The sequence below is a fragment of the Lepidochelys kempii genome, chromosome 2 (assembly GCF_965140265.1).
Source record: "Lepidochelys kempii isolate rLepKem1 chromosome 2, rLepKem1.hap2, whole genome shotgun sequence".
NCBI classification, from domain to species: Eukaryota; Metazoa; Chordata; order Testudines; family Cheloniidae; genus Lepidochelys; species Lepidochelys kempii.
Window position 1 is genome coordinate 252913931 of NC_133257.1, and position 23079 is coordinate 252937009.

Consider the following 23079-nt stretch of genomic DNA (forward strand, 5'->3'; position numbering starts at 1 on the left):
ATACTTAAGTCAATAGTGCCATGTTCATTTACACCAGCTGAAGACCAAGTTCAAAATTCTGTAGCACACTTAAAATTTAGATGTCCAAATCAAATAAACTGAATATGGTATCAAGTTAAATAGCAGAAGGGATAATGTAGTGGTTGTCTAATTCATTTTCATATTTAGTGTAATAGAAACCTGCATTTCTTGGTTTATCTGAGGCTGACACAGAATCTCTGGGATTATAGACTCCAGACACAGAAGGTAGGTCAAATTTACTAAGGAATACATGGAGCACTGGTACCCACACAAACTTTGGTGCAATCTTGCTCCCAGAGCTTGCATTTGCATGCCCTATGTTCTTCTCATTCCTGTTGCTTCCCTTTGTCTCCTTTCCCCATTTTGGCTCTGGGCTTCTTATCATCTTGCTCCCTAGGCCTGCAACCACCCATCTGTTCTTGTCTATGGAGAATCCTCTCTTTTCCTCCATCAAACCCATCTCTTCAGGGAAACCTTCCACCCTCCATCTTTAGCAACCACTAAACCTTCCTGTTACTGAATTGTTGTGCTATGTCTTGTCTTACATTTGTTTCTCTTGTCTTGTTTGGATTGCCAGCACTTCAGGGCAGGGAAAGCATCTTACCTCTAAACTGTAAATACCCATGGAAATTTACGAGCCATAGAAATATGTAATAATCAATAAATATAATGATGTCACATTAAAATTCATGCCTATGGCCTCTGCCTGGTACTTGGCAGTTATCGTAAGAGAAGTAATTTACAAAGGTTAGGCATACAGAATACAGCTGAAAGATGAAGTTTAAAGATCACCCATTGGGAAGTATAAATTATTTACTCCACTACAAAACAGTGTAGTGCACTGTTGTGTTTTACATTCTTAGAAAAATAAAGAGCTGGGGTCTGATCCAAACCCCACTGAAGTCAAATGGATCCTGCCATCAACTGAAAAGAGCTTTGGATCAGAACTCTAGAGAGTTCTGATATAAAACAATGTTCTGGACAGTGTTCTGCACCCAATGTTAAAGGACGCTAAAGAATAGGAAACTATTTGATCTCTACTTTGCATTCACTTTATCATGTCTCTGCCCTTGGAGGTGCAAAATTAGAAAAGAAAAACAGAAAGCAAGTGAGTTAAAGATTATAAATACCTGGTGTCAGGAGTATAACAGAGGTGACAATCAGGGAGCAGATAACCAGAATAACAAGTAAAGCAATTGCAATTCCTTTCCAGTTTCTTTGTGGAGGATTACTCCCCACCAGCTCCTAGAAATAACAAAAGGACAGGGAATATTAAGTAAAGGCACCAGAACAAGGCAATAAACAACAAAATCCAAACAGCAGTGCACTTTTCCCAGTATATTCACAGTGTCCCATATATCGCTGTGAACATGGTAGCACAAACAGCCACTCAGGCTACAGTTTATTTCATAGTACTATGTTCTGGTGTTTATTTGATTCACTCTTGATCAAAGTATAGAACCAATAAATATGATGGGCCAAATCCATATTTGAGATAATTCCTCTTGGGTAACTCTCTGAAACCACTCTGAAACCTTGGGTAACTGTGTGTATCTAAAGGAGGAGCAGCCACAATGCTTCAAGGGGAGAGTGGAAAGGGTATCCCCTGGACAGTCACCCTTGTTACACTTGTGGAAAAGGGGGTAGCACACTCCCTCCTCCTCACCCTGCCTTACCAGCACAGCTCTTCAGCCTCTGTCTGCTGTGACAGCAGTGCCCAGGCATACCTCCTTGGGGCTAATGAGTGCTCACAGCTATGCAAGGGTCCTCTCCCCAATCCCCTGCGCTTGCAGAGTGAGGGAGGTCATATCATTGCTTCTTCCTTTGTGGGAGTATTTGGTGTGGGCGCCCCTACCCCCAGGGCACAGGTTTTGGAGCAGCCATCATCTGGCACTCACTTTATAGGACTTCATAAATATCTGCAGTCATCATATCTAAAATGGTAAAAAGTTAGATCAAAAGGGCTGTGTGATGCACATTCATTTAACAGGTAGGTGTGAATGAGTCCGGGAAGTCTAGAGGGAGCTACAGTCATGTAAACAGCACCTTCTTACAACGCCCCAACATGCATATTTTACCAGCTTAGCTTCATGTAGACCAAGACTCGCTTAGACTCACGCCCACTTACCACCATGTAACAACTCAGTACTCTCCCCTCACTGAGTCTGCGTGTAAGGAGTTTTAATGTAACTCTCAGGAAGTCTCGTACAAAGACACCATAGAGAGGAGTCCAGAAAGTAAAGCAATATACAGGAGGGTGCAAATAGATATAAGATAAACTAGGCCACCCCCTTCCTTGACTTACACCTTTTTCTCGCTCCTCAAAACATACTGCATCAACGTAGACCTCCTTCTGTTCACTGACACATCAGAAGCAAGTCTTACACATCAGCCCTGAGCCTGACCCGAAACATTCAGAAAGCCACACTGCTATTTACCGATAAGCCTGACATTATTGAGGTTTTACCATATAGTTCTGTTTCCGATCTCTCTGGCATTTCTCACTGAGGGTTTTATGAAGTACTGCATACATATTCATCATCATCATCACTCCCATAACCGCATTGGTCATTGGCGCACCATCACTGATGAGCAATCAATCGTCTCCACCCCTGATGATTGTGTGTCAGTGCTTGAGTCTCCGCGAATCCATTCCTGTCCACTCTTATGTTGTCAATCCATCTCTTCTTCTGTCTACCTCTTCTTCTATTGCCCTGTACTATCCCTTGGAGGATGATCTTGGATAGGCCAGATGGTCTTGTTACATGGCTGTACCACTTCAGCTTGCACTTTTTCATGGTCATCAGGAGGTCTTCATATGACCCAGCGCATTGGGTGATGATGTTGCTGACCACTTCATTAGTGACGTGGTCAAAGTAGGAGATGCCCAGGATTTTATGGAAGCATCTCATCTCTACTACCTGTATTTTCCATTTAAGTTCTGCCATAAGAGTCCATGTCTCGCATGCATACAGAAAAATGGAGATGACCATTGCGTGGGGCAGTTTCAGTTTGGATTCCACGGAGATGTTCTTATTCCTCCAGATTGGCTTTAGCTTTGCCACTGGTGCTGTTGTTTGTGCAGTTCTTGCCTGAATTTCTGCCTTGGATCCTTCATCAGTGACGATTGCCCCCAGATACTTGAACTGTTTCACTGTCTCCAGCTCTTGTCCACTGACAGTGATATGTGAGCTGATCCCATCATGTTTCATCAGCTTGGTTTTCTCTGCACTGATTTCCATGCCATATTTTGCGGAGGTTTCATCCAATCATTTCACAAGGTTGGCAAGTTCATCTTCGCTGCCTGCCAGGCCATCAATGTCATCAGCGAACCAAAGATTTGAGATTGTTCGCTCCCCAATGCTGACTATGCATATGTGATCTTCTAGGGCATCAGTCATTATGCGCTCCAAGTAGATGTTGAACAGTGTGGGCAAAAGAAGGCAGCCTTGCCGGACTCCAACAGTGGTGCAAAACCACTCTCCTATTGTGCCATTGATGAGAACTGAACTGCTGGCCTTGGCATATAGTTGTTTCATGGTAAGAATAAGCTTACGACCAACATTGTACTTCTTTATGGTTGCCCAGAGAGCTTCGTGCCATAGTCTGTCAAATGCCTTCTTGAAGTCAACAAAGACTTGGTAGATGTCCTGCTGGTGTTGTAAGTACTTCTCACATAGAACACAAAGGTTGAAAATCTGTTCTGTGGTACCTCTTCCAGCACGAAAGCCAGCCTGTTCTTCAGTGATGATATTCTCTGCTTGTGGCTTCAACCTGTTCAATATCAACATCATTTTGCTGGGATGGCTAATTAAGATTATGGTCCGGTAATTTTGACACAGTTACAGATTGCCTTTCTTTGGCAGAGTGATAATTAGTGACTGTGTCCACGTGGAGGGCCACTCACCGGTCTGCCAGATCTTGTTGCAGATCTTGGTGAGTACATCTATTACTATTTCTCCTCCGAATTTCATCAGTTTGGCTGGGATGTTGTCAATACCTGTAGCCTTTCCATTCGTGAGTGATTTCACAGCTGTGTCCACTTCTTCATGCAGTATTGGAAAGTCATCCTCCTCTGTTGAATGTGGGCTGTCTAAGACACTAGGATCTCCATTTGTCTGGTGGTTGTATAGATCAGAGCAGTAGTTTGTCCACCTATTGATCAAGTCCCTTTCTTCTGTAAGACTGTTCCCTTCTTTGTCTTGAATTGCATTAGCTTTGGTCCATCTTTCCTTCATCAGATCTTTTACAACCTGGAAGGCTTGTTTGCTATTTTTATTATTGATACACTCTGCAATTTTAGACCATTGTTTTTCAATCCATATCTCCTAGGCCACCTTCATTCCTTTATTGATCTTTCTGCCAATCGCTCTGTATTTATCAGCTTCCTCAGTGCTCTCTTAAGTGTCTCTCTTAAGTTTTCTTCTTATGTCACACATATATAGTATTTTGTTTGTGACCCATGGTTTTGTTTTCTTATGATGTTTCCCAAGGATGTCCATTGCTGTCTCATTCATTACAGAGTGGAAATTGTTCGTCATTGTTTCTACGAGCAAACAGCGGGACAAATTTTCCGCCGATCATTGCTTTAACCATTTAATATCACAGTGGTACAAGTCTACGCCCCTACAACAGACTATGACGATGAGCAAATCGAAGATTTTTACAATGAGCTCCAAGACATCATCAATAAGGTACACAAGAAAGATATCCTGATTGTACAAGGAGATTGGAATGCTAAAGTGGGTACTGACGCACAGGCAGATTGGTGAGATTATTGTGGCCCTTTCAGTAATGCGGTAACCAATGAGAGAGGATTGAGACTTTTGGAGTTTGCCAGCTATAACAAACTGGTTCTCGCAAACACATTAGGAGCACGTAAAGCATCCAGACAATGAACATGGCACACACCTAATGGTCTACATCATAGTCAGATCGACTACATCATGGCACAAAACCGCTTTTGTTCTGGTGCTGATATTGGAAGTGATCATGCCCTTGTGATGCTAAATTTTTGGCTGCAGCTAAGGAAAATCGTCAGGCCAAAGTTCACCAGAAACAAGTTTGACTTAAAAGACTCAGAGACTGAAACATACACATTCACAGGATCTTAAATATTTATTGCACCTTCTCCCCGCCTTAGTTTCCTAGCTTCCACTGGATTTCCCTTAGCACTGAAACATCCAATGGACTCTGCTTTCTGACTAGGTTGAATAATCACTCAGCAAATCTGGGCTTATAGCTAGAGCACTAAAACCTTCATATCTAGACACTCTACTAATTTGGGATTTAGCCTAGTTTGAAGAATTATGGGTGATGGTTTTTTTTTTTTTTTGCTAGCAAAACTGTTTTGTCCAAATTAAGTGCTTGTGGAGTTCAAAAGATTAATTTTATTTGCTGTGATGTAGAGTTTTTTTGTACAAAGAATGTCATCCCAATGGTACATAAAGTGGGACATTTATGGAAATGTCTCTCCCTTTGATCTTGGAGAAATGATGGGGATAATGCTACATGTCAGTGGCTCTCAACTTTTTCCACATCGTGACCCCCATGTCACAACAAAATAAAATTTTGGAACCCTTCTTTAATGTGGTTTGGGATCAAGGCATACAAAAGGTCTTGAACTCAGGCTGAGAACCCATGCCAGTAAGCATCTGAAAGTGACATCTGTATTTCAGCTGTTTATTCTGTTTCTTGGCTTTGTACTTGAAAGAAAAATATAATTAGAAGGAGCAAATAATTTCTGTTTTATCATTTATATTAGAAGAAGAATCTGAAAAGTAGGTCAGGAACTTTGAGAAATGCAAGACTGACAGCAACTAAATAGAGAAGATAGAAATGCCCTGACATTTTCCAGTGCCTTCCATTTGAGCATCTTCACAAACATTAATTAATTTAGCCTCCAACACCCTTGTGAGTCAGGGTTGCATTGCGATCCCCATATTTCAGGTGATGAACCTAAGACCCGGAGAGATTTTGTGATTTTCCCCAAGGAATTCAGAGGAAGAGCCAGGAAAAGAATCTAGGACATGCCACCTACCCATAGGACCACTTGTCCTTCCCTGTAAAAGGGCCCAGCAAGAGCAGAAGGAACAGAGGGACATATGAAAAGAAAGCATCCAAATTGCACAGTGCTTCTACTGAGTGCAGCCAAAGCCTAACCAAATGGTTCTTACACTTCAATAGGCAAAGGTGGAAGAAGGATGGCGCAAGGGCTTGATCTACTCCCCACTTCCTCCCTTGCAAAGCACTGCTACAAACATGGCAAAAGCACTAACAAGAGACAGCCAGGGCTAGCAATAGCAGTAAGTGTCAAAGATATTTTTACGTGCAGTATCTTCTACTTCTCCCACTAACCAGACAAAGGCAATGTCTAATCCTTGCGACTTCAGAGCAGAATTTTATAGTTTCATTCCATCAAGCATACCACGTTCTCTAGTAACAGTCTGTGCATTACACAAAGTAAACTAATCAATCATTCAGTCAACGACATTGGTAGCTTCTGCTCACTGGAGCTGGGAGTGGGAATGGGCAATGAAATATTAAAAGATGAGTTTCAAAAAAAGTCTGACTTGGTCTTAGCTCCTGTGTCACAGCTGGGCTTTCAAAACTAGTTTAAAGTCCCTCCCTGGTCCCCCTTGCTCTGAGGAAATTACTCAACCCCATGTTCTCACACAGCTTCTCTGGCTGTGGTGCGGAGTGGAAGGTGGGAGAGGCGCAGGGCAGAGCCAAGTCTCCATCTACTCACCCTTCATCCCCTTCCCTGCCCACTCACTTTCGGGGGGAGTAGTATTAAGCAAGATGTCCCTGCTCTTCTCACCAAGTCAGTAGTTCCTTCCCCACTCTGAACTCTAGGGTACAGATGTGGGGACCTGCATGAAAACCTCCAAAGCTTACTTTTACCAGCTTAGGTTAAAACTTCCCCAAGGTATAAATTATTTTACCTTTTGCCCTTGGACTTCCACTGCCACCACCAAATGTTTATCTGGGTTTATTTTTATTAGGAAAGCGTTGTTTGGAAATGTCTTTCCCCCCAAAATCCTCCCAACCCTTGCACCCCACTTCCTGGGGAAGGGTTGGTAAAAATCCTCACCAATTTGCATAGGTGACCACAGACCCAAACCCTTGGATCTTAAGAACAATGAAAAAGCATTCCGTTTCTGAAAAGAAGGATTTTAATAGAAGAAGTAAAAAGTAAAAAAGAATCACTTCTGTAAAATCAGGATGGTAAATACCTTACAGGGTAATTAGATTCAAAACATAGAGAATCCCTCTAGGCAAAACCTTAAGTTACAAAAAGACACACAGACAGGAATATTCATTCTATTCAGCACAACTTAATTTCTCAGCCATTTAAAGAAATCATAATCTAACGCATATCTAGCTAGATTACTTACTAAATTCTAAGACTCCATTCCTGTTCTGTCCCCGGCAAAAGCATAACACAGACAGACCCTTTGTTTTTCCCTCCCCGCAGCTTTTGAAAGTATCTTGTCTCCTCACTGGTCATTTTGGTCAGGTGCCAGCGAGGTTATCCTAGCTTCTTAACCCTTTACAGGTGAGAGGATTTTTCCTCTGGCCAGGAGGGATTTTAAAGGGGTTTACCCTTCCCTTTATATTTATGACACGCCCCGCAAATCACAGGCAGGGTGAAACATTGGCTGGGATTTCTTCCTGGAGCTCTAGAAAAAAACAGAGTTGCATCCGATGAAGTGAGCTGTAGCTCACGAAAGCTTATGCTCAAATAAATTGGTTAGTCTCTAAGGTGCCACTAGTACTCCTTTTCTTTTTGCGAATACAGACTAACATGGCTGCTACTCTGTAATCTCAGTAGGAGAGCCAGGAGGCAGAGCTGGATTACCCAACAGGCAGACTAAGCACATGCTTAGGGCACCAGCAAAGCAGGGGGCACCAAAAAAAATAAGATTTTTTTTTTAAATTTGATATTTGATATTTCAAAAAAAGCACTGAAGTAGTCATCATGGGAAAAATCAGAACTTTGTTAGACTTCCTTACACTCTACTACACACTCTTCCCCCATTTTTCTGTTCTCTTTTACCACACAAGTCAAGCTCTCCAAAAAAAAAGAACTGGATTTGAAAAAATGTACAGACCTCTGTCAAGCATTAGCAGACCACTTACACACTTTGAGGAGTGATTTCGTAAGATTTGAAGACATATCAAAAGATATTTTGCCTGATACTAACTACAAAGAAGCCCAGTCCCGCAAGCGAATCAGGAAAAAATAAGCAAATGATAGCAGTGCAACAGAAACAGCATTGAATCCTAGAGACAAATTTTGCGTATCTACTTACTACACTATAATTGATACAACTGAAACTCATATGAAGAGGAGAGGTGAAGTGTACAAAGAAGTATCAAGTAGATTTTATTTTCTAAACAATATGGACTTATCTGACAAACAATACTGGCAAGGTTCCCAAAAGCTAGTTGACTCATACCCTGTTGACTGGAACATGAATCTCTGTGGAACAGTACAGCAGTTCCATTGTTATATGCATGCAAAGTTTAATGAAACAGGAAAAATGAAATTCAGTCAAATTGATCTTCATGACACAACATTGAAAGATGGAATACAATGTATTTCCAAATGTAGAGATCGCACTACGTATTTTTCTAACATTGATGATTACTAACTGCTCCACAGAACGCTCTATTTCTCAGCTGAAAAAAATAAAAAACCCTCAGAGAACAACAATGTGTCAGGACAGACTTGATTCACTTTCCCTATTGTGTATGGAAGCGGACATGCTTCGTCGAGTCAGCTTCAATGAATTTATCCAGAATTTTGCAATCAGAAAATCTAGAAAGAAGCTATTTTAATTTCAGCATACATGTAAGTTTTGTGTCATTTCGAAAAATAAAATATTATTTTATGGTATAGTATTGTTTTTATTTTGAATTACATATGGGAGGGGCACCATAATCTTTTCAGTGCTTAGGGCCTCTAAAGGTCTTAATCGGCCCCTGCCAGGAGAGGTTATTCCTTTTTATTCCCCTACATGGCCAAGTAAGGGCTGTGGCCAGCAAGGCCTTTGTGATGATGTTCATGATACCCACACTGTATGATGGGCTACCTCTGATACCTCAACGTTCTGTAACCCAAACTGCAGTTTAGCTTACAGAACACGACTTTGCTTCATGAAAACTGGGGCTATCCTACAGAGGAGGGTTCACTGGTAAAGAACTTTAGCATGCTAGAAAGTGGGGCTCCTTATTTCTGAAACGCTGGTTTCTTTTAGTTTTAAAAAATATACCACAAGGAACACACACCAAGTCACTCTCTTGGCAATCTAGAATAAGGCCTCTGGTACCCACACAGACCATAATACTAAATTCGCTCCCAGGAAAAAGGAAGCACGTGGTAGTGACTGTGGCCTTCATTCCCATGGAAATATGTGGTCCATATTTGTGGTACCAGGAGTTAGAGCTCCTGGTATAATTATAAAAGGTAGCTGTAGAATTTTGTTTGCCAGAGTTACCTGAGAAAACATTTCCGCAAACAAGCAAGCTATACTGCACTGTGTTATCCTAATTCAAAGCATAGTTATGGGTTAGAGGTAGAAACCTTTTGAAGGAAATGTTTGAATTTTATATACCTTAGAGCCTGACCCAACTCCCATTGAAATCACTGGAAAATCTTCAATGACAGTTGGATTAGGTCCTTGGATAAACTGTAAATAAAAGGGAGTGTTAATGTATCAGCACTTATTCTTCTAGGGCTTAGGTTTGCCCACAAAACCCAACCTTTCTGCATTCTCAGGGGGATTTTCTTGCACAGATTAAGGGCTTTTCTATGCGGTGAGTTATTGTGCAGCAAGCTGGTATGCTGTACGATTCACATCCTGGCTTGCATGAGAAGTTACTCACTGTATAGACAAGCTCTAAATAGCTGCTAATCTAATGCTCCATTTGAACAAGTCAATGTGGTGGACTATTGGGATGCAACAAATCCATACATATTTTTGCATGATCCTATATTGGAAAGCTTGATCTCTGAAGTGTTGGTTCCAGCTGCAAAATCTAAATGTAGCTCAAAGAGTGTCTTTTCTGCCTTCCTAAATATTAAAAATTCATATTGGATGCAGCACATGGAATACATTAGATGATGATTCCAGCAGTATGTCGGTCTTGATGCTGCTACACAGACCAATATAACTTTTCAAAGATTTATTTTATCCTACACTTATTGAATTTTATTTGAGATCTTACACTTTGTGGAAGCATTTGGCTAGAATGTTGTAATCCTATCAACATACTAATGCAGTCATAATCAATTGTTACTGTCTTACAGCCCTCAGCATGACAGAAGGAACTGAAGCAAGGAAAACCTATGTGCCAAGAAAAACATTATAGACAATAGTTACAGACAATAGACAAAAGGTCATTTCAGAGAATATGCAGTCCTGAGGTTTCAAATATCTTAGCTCTTACAGTGTTGTAAGAACAAACTGGCACGTAGTGTTAATAGAGAAAAGGGGAAGTCAAAGCAGCTGGTTTCTCCTAGGGAAGGCAGAATTCACTTTGCCTAAAGTTGAATCTACTTGAATATTATGACTTGAAAGTCTGATGTAAATTCCAGCTTTCCTGGGTTTGCCCTCCACCTAGGGCAGGATGACAGCAGGAGGAGAGAGGAGAAAGAAAACATAAGGGAGAATGGTGAATTACAGAGGAGAAAACCATCGGAGTGAAAAACAAATAGAGACTGAAAAGGTTGAGCAGAGAAGGGGAAAGAAAAAAACCTGATAAAAACAGATACAGAACTGTGTACAGAACAGCATACAGAACAGCTAAGTCATTGGGAACTGTGCCCTATACAGAAGAGGCTTCCCTTTAGCCAGAAAAATGTTGTCACTTTTTAATAAAGCCATTAATTCCTGAAAACAAACTAACCCCCCACCACCCAAAGGATTTAAAATTACAGGAAGAAAACGAAAGATTCACAAACTCAAATTAGTTTTAAAAACTCTGATATAGTTCCACAGATTAATAAAACTTTGAATTAAGTGAGGTCTGCCCATCCTTAGATCCGAATGTAGCAGAGGTTTATGGACATCCTTAACTCTATGTACTTGTGCATTCCCATTGAACACATAATAGTATCATAATCCCACTAAATCCCTAGTCATCCATAAAGTCCTCCAGCAACACTACAGTAGACAAGACCTGATACTTCTACCATCAAAAAAAGGGGAAAATATTGGTAAAGCCTCAGGCTTTTATATATTACAGAAGAGCAAAAAAGGAAACTTTTTTTTTAATTTGCAAGTGACCTTTAAGGTCTTTTAGACAGCAGTTCCTGAAACAAAAAGAGGAGTATAAACAATAGACAAAACAAAAATAGGTAAATGGCTTTATTCAACAAAGTTTGGGTTACTTCTGTTCTTGTCCTCATCCTGCAGCTTAATTCTCAGTGTCTCTCACAATGAACATGCTGTAATGGGGAAGGAACTAGATTAGGACCATAAGGACTGTGGCCATGTGCTTTTTCTATCTGTGTTTTCTAATACTTTTGTCTCTTTCAAAGAAGCAATATTGGGTCACTACAACACGCTGTTACTTCCCAGTGACTTGCCATTTCGTACTGCAGTGGAGGCTCTTCTTTCTGGAAAGTTGTCCCCAACTCCCACCCCTTGTGTTGGGGTGAAGAATCCTCCCATACAGTTTTTAGGAAGACAGGAATTTACCCAGGAATCACTCCAAGGTACAGCTCTAATTCCAACACCTTTATCGCAGAATCACAACATCACTGAAAAGGACAGTTCATGTTAATAAATTCAAGGCTTCACAAAAGAACTCAAACTCTGCAGCACAAACTCTCCTCCAATCCTGCAGTCTCTGATGGAATGGCTTATTGGTTTTCAATGGGAGGAAAACTAGCAGTAGGAAGGGATTTCCTGCCAGGGCTCTAGCCAACCAGGGCTCGGGGAGAGGCCAGCTCCTACTTTCTCCCCATTCCTTAACCAATCGGGGCTCTGGGGGCAGAGACAGTCTGCACAGCACTGCTGCTGTGGTGGGAGCTCCATCCCTATAGAAAGCCTCTTCCATCATGTCAGAATCTCCAGTGCTGTCAGCTCACAGAGATGACCATGACACAGACTGACAGAAGTTGGGGTAGGACCCTACAAAGTGTTAAAGTAGTTCTAGAGAAATGTTAGCAACTAATCCTACAGATGGGATCCTATGTGGCATTAAGGGACTATGAAGTCCAACCACACTTACTTTTTTATTACCCCAGTATTTAATCTTTTGTTGCTAATTGTTTGCATTATGGTAGTGACTGGAGGCCCCAACCAAGATCAGGACCCCAGGGTGCTAGGCGCTGTGCAAACATGTAATAAGAGACTATCCCTGGACCAAAGAGTTTACCATTTAAATACATGAGCCAGACAAAGGAAGTTCTTTTACCCTCATTTTATAGATGGGGAGAGAGACAGAGAGAGACTAAGCAACATGCTCAGGGTCCTTTAGGAAGTTTGCAATAGAGGCAGAAATTACCCTGTTTTCTGAAGGCTCAGTCCAGTGCCCTGTCCATAGGGCCATCCTTCCTATCCCAAGCAGCCTATTTCTAGGAAGTCTTTCTCTGCTACCTTTAGCTTAATTTCAAGTTGTTACAAAAAAAGATGATTTTTTAAGTATACAAATTCCCCCCCCCCCCCCACTTTTGAAATGCACATTGCGCCGGTTTGTTGCCTTAACCATTGATTTTCCCTTCGAAAATTCAGGGAAACTCAAACAAACTATTGTGTTATTCATATGACAAACAGTGAATTCAGACAGCCAATCAACTGAAATTCAACACAGTAACTACATAAAGTCCTGGAGACAGGTAGGGACAGAGGAACCTGAGCTAAGAAATATTTCACAGAGTTATTTCATTGTATAGTTCAAATAGACTTTCCTCCTAATATTTGTTGATGCTGAAAAGATATGCTCTATAAATTTATTTTATGTTTCATGGGCCATTTACCACGGGTAGAGAGGGTAAGAACAAATTACAAAACCAATGATGCATACATCTCAGGCGCATGAAACAGGTTTCTAATCATTTCTGTTTCTTGTAGGATGATATTAGAAGAGGGAAAATCTTGAGATGTTAACATACCTACATAGCATACAGAATTCAGAACCTGATCTATGCTGCCAATTTTATTATTACCCCTGATTAATTTATTACTTCTTGGCCCAACGGTATTAATATGTATTGCATTCAAAGTACTGAATTTATAGTTAACTTTGGATTTCATTCTAATTGTGTGTAACAGTGAAACCACAAGAAAAGTGTATGTTAAGGCCCCCTGTGGAACTGATTTAATCTGAAGATAAAGTGATGTAATGGAGTACATTAAAAAATGAAAGCTAGAAACTAACCAATTCTTACAGACACCAAACCTGTGGCCTAAACCCTGCAGCATTTACAGAAAACCTGATCTAAATCCCACTGAAGTCAGTGCAGAGGCTTCAACATAATTCAGTGGACTTTGGATGACACCCATATAGTCCTTACCGAGATGAACTAATTAGCTCGAAATCCTGACTCCACTGAAGTAAATGGCAAAAATTCCGATTGACTTTAATAGGTCATGATTTCAAGAGATGAAATTCCTCATTGACTAAGTGAGATTTTTGGGCTATCTGAATTTCACCTGGGGCCGAATCTACCCCTTACACATGGGCCACTTCTGCAGCATGTAGATGGAAAGAATCCTTCCCGCAAAGCTATGGAGCCACACTATGTCTCCACTGGGAATGGGGAGATTGACTGGTGACTTCACAAAGTCATTTTCACTGGCAGGCGCCCTGCCCAGTACTGCTTCCCCTCCTTCCTCAGTAAAGATGCATGCACCCCCTGCACTTCCTCCCTTCTTCCTTCCCCCTGACACCCTGCACAGAGGAACAGCACCAGTTCCGCTCCACTGCAGCCCTAAGTCAGGAAAGCATCTCCATTAAGATAGCACCTAAGCACATATCTAATTCATGTCCTGGGAAGGGATGGAGTGAAGCAGGTGCTTAAGTGCTTTTCAGATTTGGGGCCTCAGAGACATTTGATTCCACCATGAGGAGGAGAAGCCTAATCTGCCCTGTACTGAAAGATACCAGCATGAAGATAAAACAATAAACCAACCAGACACCACTCATAAATCATCTTGGGCCGTTAATCCTAAAGATGCTGCTTTGTTTTGAATAGTGATGTCATTTGAGTCTGAGTGGTTATTACTCAAGTGAAAACAAACCAAGTGCATAAAATTTCCGCTCTAACAGAGCACCAATAATACCAACATCAGCTCAAAGGAAACATTAAAACAATGTCAATCATTTGAAGGACTCACTTGCTTAATGCTACTAATGGTGAAGAATTAACACAAACCTCAAACGACCTCTGCAAACAAATTAAACTCCTTAAACTCATTTTTCCCCTCTCATTTTCTTTGCTGTTCATTCCCCCTGCCCTGGCCGCTTACATAAAAGCGTAATTGTTTCTGGATTAGAAAAGTAAAACAGATGTTACTGTAGGTTTTAAAATAAGAACACTTCACTCAAACTGCGTATTAAACCCTATAAATGTTACCGCTTTCCTCTCGCTTTATGATTGCACCATAATGTTGCCCACCTGCTAGGATGACTTCGAAGTCATAAATCCCTCACACCTACAGTACTTTAAGACTCTAGAATATGGATCTGTGATGGGCTATTCTCATGAATGTAAAAGAATCACTGCACTGGCATGCACTGGATGAATGCTGGAAATGCTCCAATATGGGAGGCTGTCAGCAAAATAATTTCTGGCATGTTTATTTCAAACCTGCCAAAAATCTGCCAGCTAGGTGGCCATATTAGAATAATAATATACAGACCTAACCCTCTGAAAACAAAAGCTCATCAAGTACAGCTTCTGTTGCCCTTTCATTTAGCAATATTTATATGGCTACTTAAACAGATGACAGTATTGATGTTACCTGCCAGTACTACTTATGCCCATGTATATTAATATGACTTATTAATACTATGCATAGCAAGCTAGATCCTCAGTCCCAACTTAGTAGTTAGTTTGTAACTACTCAAGCTAGGCTAGTCATGTGGGGTCTTTTAGACATTCTGTCTGAGAAGGAGTTACCATTTTTTCAGGACCCACAAAAAAATCTAACAATGTTGTGTACTCCCTCTCCAGCCACAGTGTGAGCTCCCCCGGCTGGCTGTGCAATGACACTAGCACATAGTGTGTGACGCTCCCTGGTGGAGAGTGGCTCGCACTGGCACAGCTTGGCTGATGGTGTGAGGACTTCAAAACCTATATGCACTCACAACACCCCTGTGACGTCAGGCAGTGCTGTTATCCCTATTGCACAGATGGGGAGATGAGGCACAGGGCGTCGGCAACCCAAACAGACATACCTGAACTAGCTTTAATCTCACTAGCTCAGGTACCAGAACAGTAAAGACACAGCAGCACGGACCAGGCTCTTGAGTAATTACCTAGGGTGTACAGCCCACCCTGCCACACCCTCACTTCTCCAGGACCCAAGCCAGCTCTGGTATGTCAGCCTGAGCGGCAGCTACACCCAGCAACTGCAGTCCAGACATACCCTGCAGTCTAGACTTGTCCACAGTCACACAGGGAGTCCGTAGCAGAGCAGGGACTTACTTATAGCCTAACCATCAGGCCATCCTTGCTCTCTGTGGCCCATTGGTGTGAGGCCTTCAGCTTCCCAGCTTGTTGACCCAGCCAGTCCCTTCTGCCAGCCCTAATGTCATTCTGTATCTCCCAAAAGGGAATGGTTTTATAGCAATGTCCCCTCCACAGACAGGGGAGATTTCAGTGGACGGGGTGGTGCCCTGGACCAGCACAAGATGTGTTTTAACTGGGGTAGCTCCATTGAAGTTAGTGGGTGATGCTGTACATGTATAAACATGTTCAAGGCCTGGCTCTTCTCTGAGTTACATCTGTTTACTTCAGAAGTAACTCTACTGAAATGAAATTACATATATGGTATACAACCAGTGATATGCATGATCAGATTCAGGCCCTTTTATTGGGCCAGATTCTCAACTGGTGTACATTGGTACAGCTCCACTGACTTCACAATGCAGCTCTGTCTATTTACAGCAGGTGAGGATGTGGCTCATAGTATTTGAATTCGTATATATAAAAAACAACAACCCCCAAAGAAGCAGAATAATGGTTTAGGATGGTCCCGGAGTTTATAACTTGGAATAACAGGATAACAGTAAGCACGGGGTAAATTTAGGCTGAGTTTTTGGTTTTATTAAATTCCTTATACTGGGTTTCATTTGACTGTGGAATACCCTGCCAAAGAAGCCAGAGAAAGCCCCTTTGCTTAAGTTATTTAAGACTGGATTGCACAAAGCAATCAAGAATAAAGTTAAGGGAATATTGTGTATTAGTAGGATGATGGAAAAGATGATCTACTGTAATAGATCTAGTCTCTTTCCAATTTGTATGATTCCAAGATTAAGAAAATGTTTAGCACTGCAGTATGTGCTTTAACAAGCGTATAAAGTCATGGGGTGAAATCCTGAACTCACTGAAGTCAATGGCAAAATTCCCATTGGCTTCCATGGGGCCAGGAGTTCACCCACAGTGTTCGCAACTACTGGCAGCTGTTATTCAAAATGTAGGCATAACAAGCCCCATGAAAAGTTGATGTAAATCTGTCATATACCGTTCCCTAGGAAAAGCAGTGTCATTCAGACGAGTGAGAATTACATAGCACAAACAGCCTTATTTTCTTTATTCCTTTCCATCAGTGTTGGAAGTTTATTATTATACATTATTTGTAAGTTAGCACCCACAACCCCAATCAAGATCATGCTGAGTGCTGTACAAGCACCGCAAAAGACGGTCTCCATCTTGAAGAGTCTGTAAAAGCAGCAGTTTTCATTTTTTAATGGGAAATTGCCCTTCCTAATAATGCAAAGGGTGGGAAAATACATACAGTACCTATATCGCTCCTCACTCCAACCTTCTTATTGTTTGTGAATCTCACTGTGTCGTTGCCTAATTAAAATATAACCATGCAAATCATTACTGCGACCACTGTTATTTAATTGCAATGAATCTTTACAAAATATAACTCATGGCCAGAAAGGGTTAAACAGCTTGCCAGGCTAACTAACCCAAAGCCAACCTTTAAAGACATGTTAGAAATGTTAATTAGGGCCCTTGCATGCTAAATAGGCTAGAACTTTGAAATGCAAACCTATGTTGTTAGAAGTTAGAGGTAATAGGACATCTACATCGAACACATCACCGGCCACCGACAGTACCAGGAGGTGTGAGCCAGTATGACATTGTGCATCAACTATGGGACAGGGACTGAGAGACTTTTTCCATTGGACCATATGAACTGGAACCATAAACTCACGGAACATTAAATCCCACCAAATAGGGTAAATCCATCCTCATCATCGTATCCACTCATTATACTCCACACCTGAACATAGCCATTATATGAACAACATACCCCCATATCTCAATGTCTGTACTTTGACCCGTTAAACTTTTACCCCCAGTCGGGGAGATTGCAGATTATGTATTCCTTATGCCACCTGTTCCTAAACCGAATTTCGCACCCATTGATAATCTGTACCTTATTCCCTGATAACCAGAAACTTCTATGCTTAAACTCTGTACCGTTTTCTTTTTACTTCAACATCATCTTAATAAAATTATTAATTGTGTGTATCTTAGATGCTACCCATGTAAACAGACAGTTCCTGTCTGTTACTGTAGCTACTAATTCAGAGATCAAAAGGGAATATTAACATTTAGATGAATCTTAGGTGAAGTAATGTCATTGTCCATATGACTCTTTGAAGTTTGTGATAGCCTGCCTAATAAATAAATTGCCCTATGTTAATTTGTGTAACAATTACTGGTAGTGTTTAGAAAACAGAAGATTACATCAAAAGCCTATTGTTTACCCTGGACTGTGTGGTCAAGTGGATGCTAGAACATTGTATAAAAAGACCCTTGGTCCTGATCCTGTTCATCTCAGATTTGCTTGATACTTCAATGCAGGGGAAGCTTAAGCCACAAGATTGGGATCCCCATGCTGACTGGTCCACCCTGAATAGGATATTGGACATTGGACTATAACCTATTAACTAAATTCTAAAAGAACTCTTTGCAACTACAAAGCTCACCATCTCGGCTATGTCTGTATGTATATTGATCTTTTAATCATACTCTCTCTCTCTCTCGTTTTTTAATACATTTTAATTTATTTAATAAAAATTGGCTGTATGTGTGTATTTGGGTAAGATCTGTAATATTCAATAACCTGAGAGGTAATGTGTCTGATCCTTTGGGATTAGTAGAACCTTTTTGTTATATGATGAAATAAGATTTTCAGAAGTCTTCATCATATTTGAGTCGGGTACCTGGATGGAGGACTGAGGCTGGGTTACTTTAAGGGATCTGTGTTGTTGGTTTTGGGGCAACCAGTGAAGTAATAAAGAAGCTGTTTTATGCTGGCTTGGTAAATCTAAGTATTGAATTATCCACCAGTTTTGGGGTTTGTCTGCCCCATTCTTTGCAGTTCACCCTAATTGAGTGACCTCAGATGGCCCCCACTGAAACCCCAGTCTCACATGCTCACTGAGTCACATCTAAAATTGGGGATGGATCCTGCAAATGTCACTTGAATAGTGCCACCGAAATCTCTCGGACCACTGGGCTGAGTAATGTGCCTCATGTGTTTGCAGAATTGGGGCCTCAGGTTGAGAAATTTTGGGGGTAGGGTCCACATATTTGCTTTTATTAATTGAATAATAATTCTTAATCTATCTCACTTTTAGGCACCCTCTAAGTAATAACAGTGGGGTAGGATGTATTCATTATAGAGCCCACCTGCCACAGATCACAGTGAAAGGCTACAATGTTTTACAACTGAAAGAAAACAAACCCATCCTAAATTTAAGTATATATAACCAGAAACAACAAAACTTGCTTCACGCCTATAATTAAAAATAATTAAACTGCTGGTGGAGAAGAAAACAGTAAAAAAATGACATGATTTTTTCAATTTAAGGTGTATACTATGTACTTATGGTATTCAGAATAATGTACACTACAAGGTTTGGAAGAGTCTTAATAACATTTTAGAGGGAAACACACGTGCACTCCAAGTAATTACGGGCATAAAATTAAATGCCTGTTATTTACATCTGTTTACTAAGTAGTATATCAAATTATGAATACTCAATGCAAGAGTGACAGCCACAGGCCTTGCTCTCAGGTGTGCATGTAAATAGGACAAGGAGATATGATGTAGGCAGAGAGGAGGTGTAGCCATTTGTAAAACACCTTATTCCAATCCAGGAGAAAAAGTTCTGCCAGGCAGTGCCTGTTTTGTTGAAAAATACCACTCCTGCAGGCATGTGGGAGCACTGGAGATACACACCTGGGGCTGTGAAAAGGGAGAAGGATGAGGATTAGGGCTTCCACTTCCTCAGGTGGGCATCTTTTCTAGGCCTGTGAAGGATCTGCTCACAAATGTTAATTAACTGAAGTATGATAATAAAGAGCACAGTCATAAATACAACAAATAAAGGGCTATTCATGGAACTCTGACTTGTGCTGAGCAGCATCTTACTTCGTAAGTCATCTCATAGATTGATTTTACAATCAGGCCCACAGTAAATGTATTCCTCAGGAACTAGGGTCTACTCCGATGAACACCGAAGCTCCCGGCAAAACTCCAGTGGAGTTCAGTGGGAATCCATCCATGAATTAGTACTTTATCACGAAAAATTGTTGTAGGTTACTATCAGCCACTAAGCATTATGTGACAGGGTCAGGCCACATGACTACAGGAGAGTGATAGAAGGCAGATATATTATCCCCAGGTTAAGTAGGTCCCTTTTCCCTGGGTAAAGTAGCGGGGAAGGTTCCAGAACAATCAGGAACTTTCTGGAAACAAGGCAGACAGGCTGATTAGAACACCTGCAGCCAATCAAGAAGCTGCCAGAATCAATTAAGACAGGCAGGCTAATCAGGGCACCTGGGTTTAAAAAGGAGCTCACTTCAGTTTGTGGTGTGTGTGTGAGGAGCTGAGAGCAAAAGGCACAAGAAGCTGAGAGTGAGAAGGCGTACTACTAGAAAACTCAGAAGTAAAAGCATTATCAGACATCAGGAGGAAGGTCCTGTGGTGAGAATAAAGAAGGCGTTAGGAGGAGGCCATGGGGAAGTAGCCCAGGGAGTTGTAGGTGTCACACAGCTGTTACAGGAGCCACTGTAGACAGCTGCATTCCACAGGGCCCTGGGCTGGAACCCAGAGTAGAGGGCGGGCCTGCGTTTCCCCCATCCCCCCAACTCCCTACTTGATACCGGAGGAGTTGACCTGGACTGTGGGTTCCACCAGAGGGGAAGGTCTCTGGCCTGTTCCCCTATCCACTAGGTGGATCAGCAGAGACTGCAGGGATTGTTCTTCTTCCTTTTCCCCATGCTGGCTAGTGATGAGGCTAACTGAGTCAACGGCAGATTTGAGCCACAACAGTGGCCAAACTGAGGGCTGCTGTGAACCTCTGAGGCGAGCAAATCAGCCAATAAGCGCAGGACCCACCAAGGCAGAGGAGGAACTTTTTCACAACTACTACAATGAGCTACAGCATGGGCACCTCTTACTGATACAGTACTAACTGTAGTAGCAATAAGAAAATGTTTGTTATGGGGATAATGGCAGTACACTTAAAACCTGAACCCAGACTGCTGGGGTGCTGAGACCGCTGCCTATCCCGCAGACCATTATCACCTCATTGTTTTCTTGTGCTCTCCTGTCTGTCTGTACCCACCTTTAGTTTCTTGCCTTATACTGTGATCAGAAGCTCTTTGGGGCTGGGGCTACCTTTTATTTTGTGTCTGTACAGCACCTAGAGCAATGGGTTCCTGGTGCATGATGGGGGCTCCTTGGCACTACCGTAATACAAATAAATAATAACACTATCTATAACAATAACGTATCAATACATCTCTTCTCTGGTTTCAGGAGGGAGGTTTGGGGTGGGGGTTTTTTAATTAAGGGAGTGACTTTTTCCATCTCTTCCCCATTCCCTTTCTAATAGCCTGCCTTCTGCAGATTCCCTGTGCATTTCTAGTTTTTTGTATTCCAGCTAAAGAGTGATGCTAAAGAACAAGCCTCTTCTGTGGGGAAAGGTTTTTTCAACCCTTGTGCTTCAGACGCTAGAGGTGACAGTGCAAACAGTCACCTCACTTTCTGGTGCTGGAGAATCTAAAAAGCTTGGACCTACTTTTAGAGGTAGGATGGATAATACACCAGCCTCATTACAAGTGTCCTCTGGCAAGATTCAGAGGATTACAGAATGGAAAACTTTACAACAGGCCATGACTTCCTGCTAGCTGCAATGATAAAAGGCAACCAGGTTATGCTTATCTTCCGCTGACTGGCTAAAAGATGTATTTCCTAGCAAGAAGCAATGGGTTAGTTTTATACTTAACGTCACAGTTGCCCAGTGTGTGAAACTGTAGGATAGAATCTTGTGCCCTGCTTAACTGTAACACACTATCTTAGCCTCAGAGCTCATCTTACGAACCCCTTTGTTCATATCAGTAAACCATTTTTTTTGTCTCTGCGGGTATGTCTCTTGTCATCATTTAAAATAAAGTATACATTAAAATGCTTTGTGCTCTGGTGTTAAGGGAATATATGAGAATGATAGAGGAAAAGCCTATATCTGTCATTTTCAGCCTTTAATAAGAATAATCCTTGCATATTTTATGTCTTGAGATCAAGCCTCCAATCTTTCAAGTTATTACAGAGCCAAAAGTAGAAACCAAACACCATCTGCCGCTAATACATACAGGCTAACAGTTAGTTTTAACATATGACAATTCTTCTGAAGATTTTAGAGCAAAATGGAGCAACGCCAACTTATACCAACTGAGGATCAGGCCCAATGTTACCATTAAGTAGAAATGCTTCTAAAAACCCTATTTGGATACAGCATTAACTGAAAGCTCTGACAGCATATGAAGCAAGCAAAGGGGTAATAGAAGAATGCATACTTACGAAATTTACATAATCATACGGCTTAAGGAGCATTATAATGAGAACGATTGTGGAACCTTCTCCAGGTCAGCTAACAATAAAAGACTTTCAGCAAATGCTGTTAATAAACATGGGAAAATGGTGAGTCTCTCATTATTGTTTGTTTCAATACAGTGGTGGCACTTACCACTTAAAAATGTACCCATTACCTTACATGTTGATAAATAACGGTATCTGCAGCAATCCCCAGATATTCCCAGCACTTCAGGCCATTTCAAATGCATCTAGGTGCCTAAAGATGCAAATAGGCAGCTAGTGGGATTTTCAAAAGCACCTCAATGCCTAATTCCCATAGGACCCATGAGGCACCTATCTTCATATTTAGGGGCTTAAATACCTTTAAAGGTGCTGGGAATAACCAGGGAATTAATGCCATGGGAGTAAGCCATCTGGGGACTTTTGAAAATTCCACACAGAGCCCATGTACATCTTTAGGTGCCTAGCTAGCTTTAAAAATCTGGTCCTTAGTGGATAGAGAGAGGCACAGGGAATGCCAGAAATACTGAGTCAAAGCAATCTAGTTGTTTAACTCTATGGTGAAGAATTGTAAGCAAATTCAATTGAGAAGTCATAGAGGTTAAGGCCAGAAGGGATCTAATTTGACCTCCCAGGCCACTAACCACCACCCAGCCACTTCCCCTGCAACCCCAAAAGTCTCTGAGAGAATGAATACAGCACACCGTGAAGGCATTTTTAAGCACTGTTTTCTGACTGCAGTCATACTTTAATACTAGTTCATAAGGAACATAGGGCCAGAACCTTAACTGTTGCAAACTGGCATAGCTCCATTGAAGTCAAAGTAGCTGGGCTGATTTACACTAGCTGAGAATTGAGCCCTTGGATCTTGAGCTGTTACCCTATATGTTTAGACTATTTCACTGACTCTTCACTCTAGCTAACTCTGAAGAGGTATCTCCTTAAAACTCCCGTCTGTCATAATGCCTACAAG

The 23079-nt window shown here is 41.4% G+C and overlaps 1 protein-coding gene across 7 annotated transcripts in view; it reads right to left on the reverse strand.

Annotated features, from left to right (window-relative positions):
- Positions 1-23079, reverse strand: part of DPP6 (dipeptidyl peptidase like 6) — an 816817-nt gene that overhangs the window by 283128 nt on the left and 510610 nt on the right. For all 7 annotated transcript variants that reach the window (XM_073334581.1, XM_073334585.1, XM_073334583.1 and 4 more), the window contains one exon: positions 1152-1266. In XM_073334581.1, coding sequence (XP_073190682.1) covers positions 1152-1266 — 115 coding nt within the window. The remainder of the gene's footprint in view (positions 1-1151; positions 1267-23079) is intronic.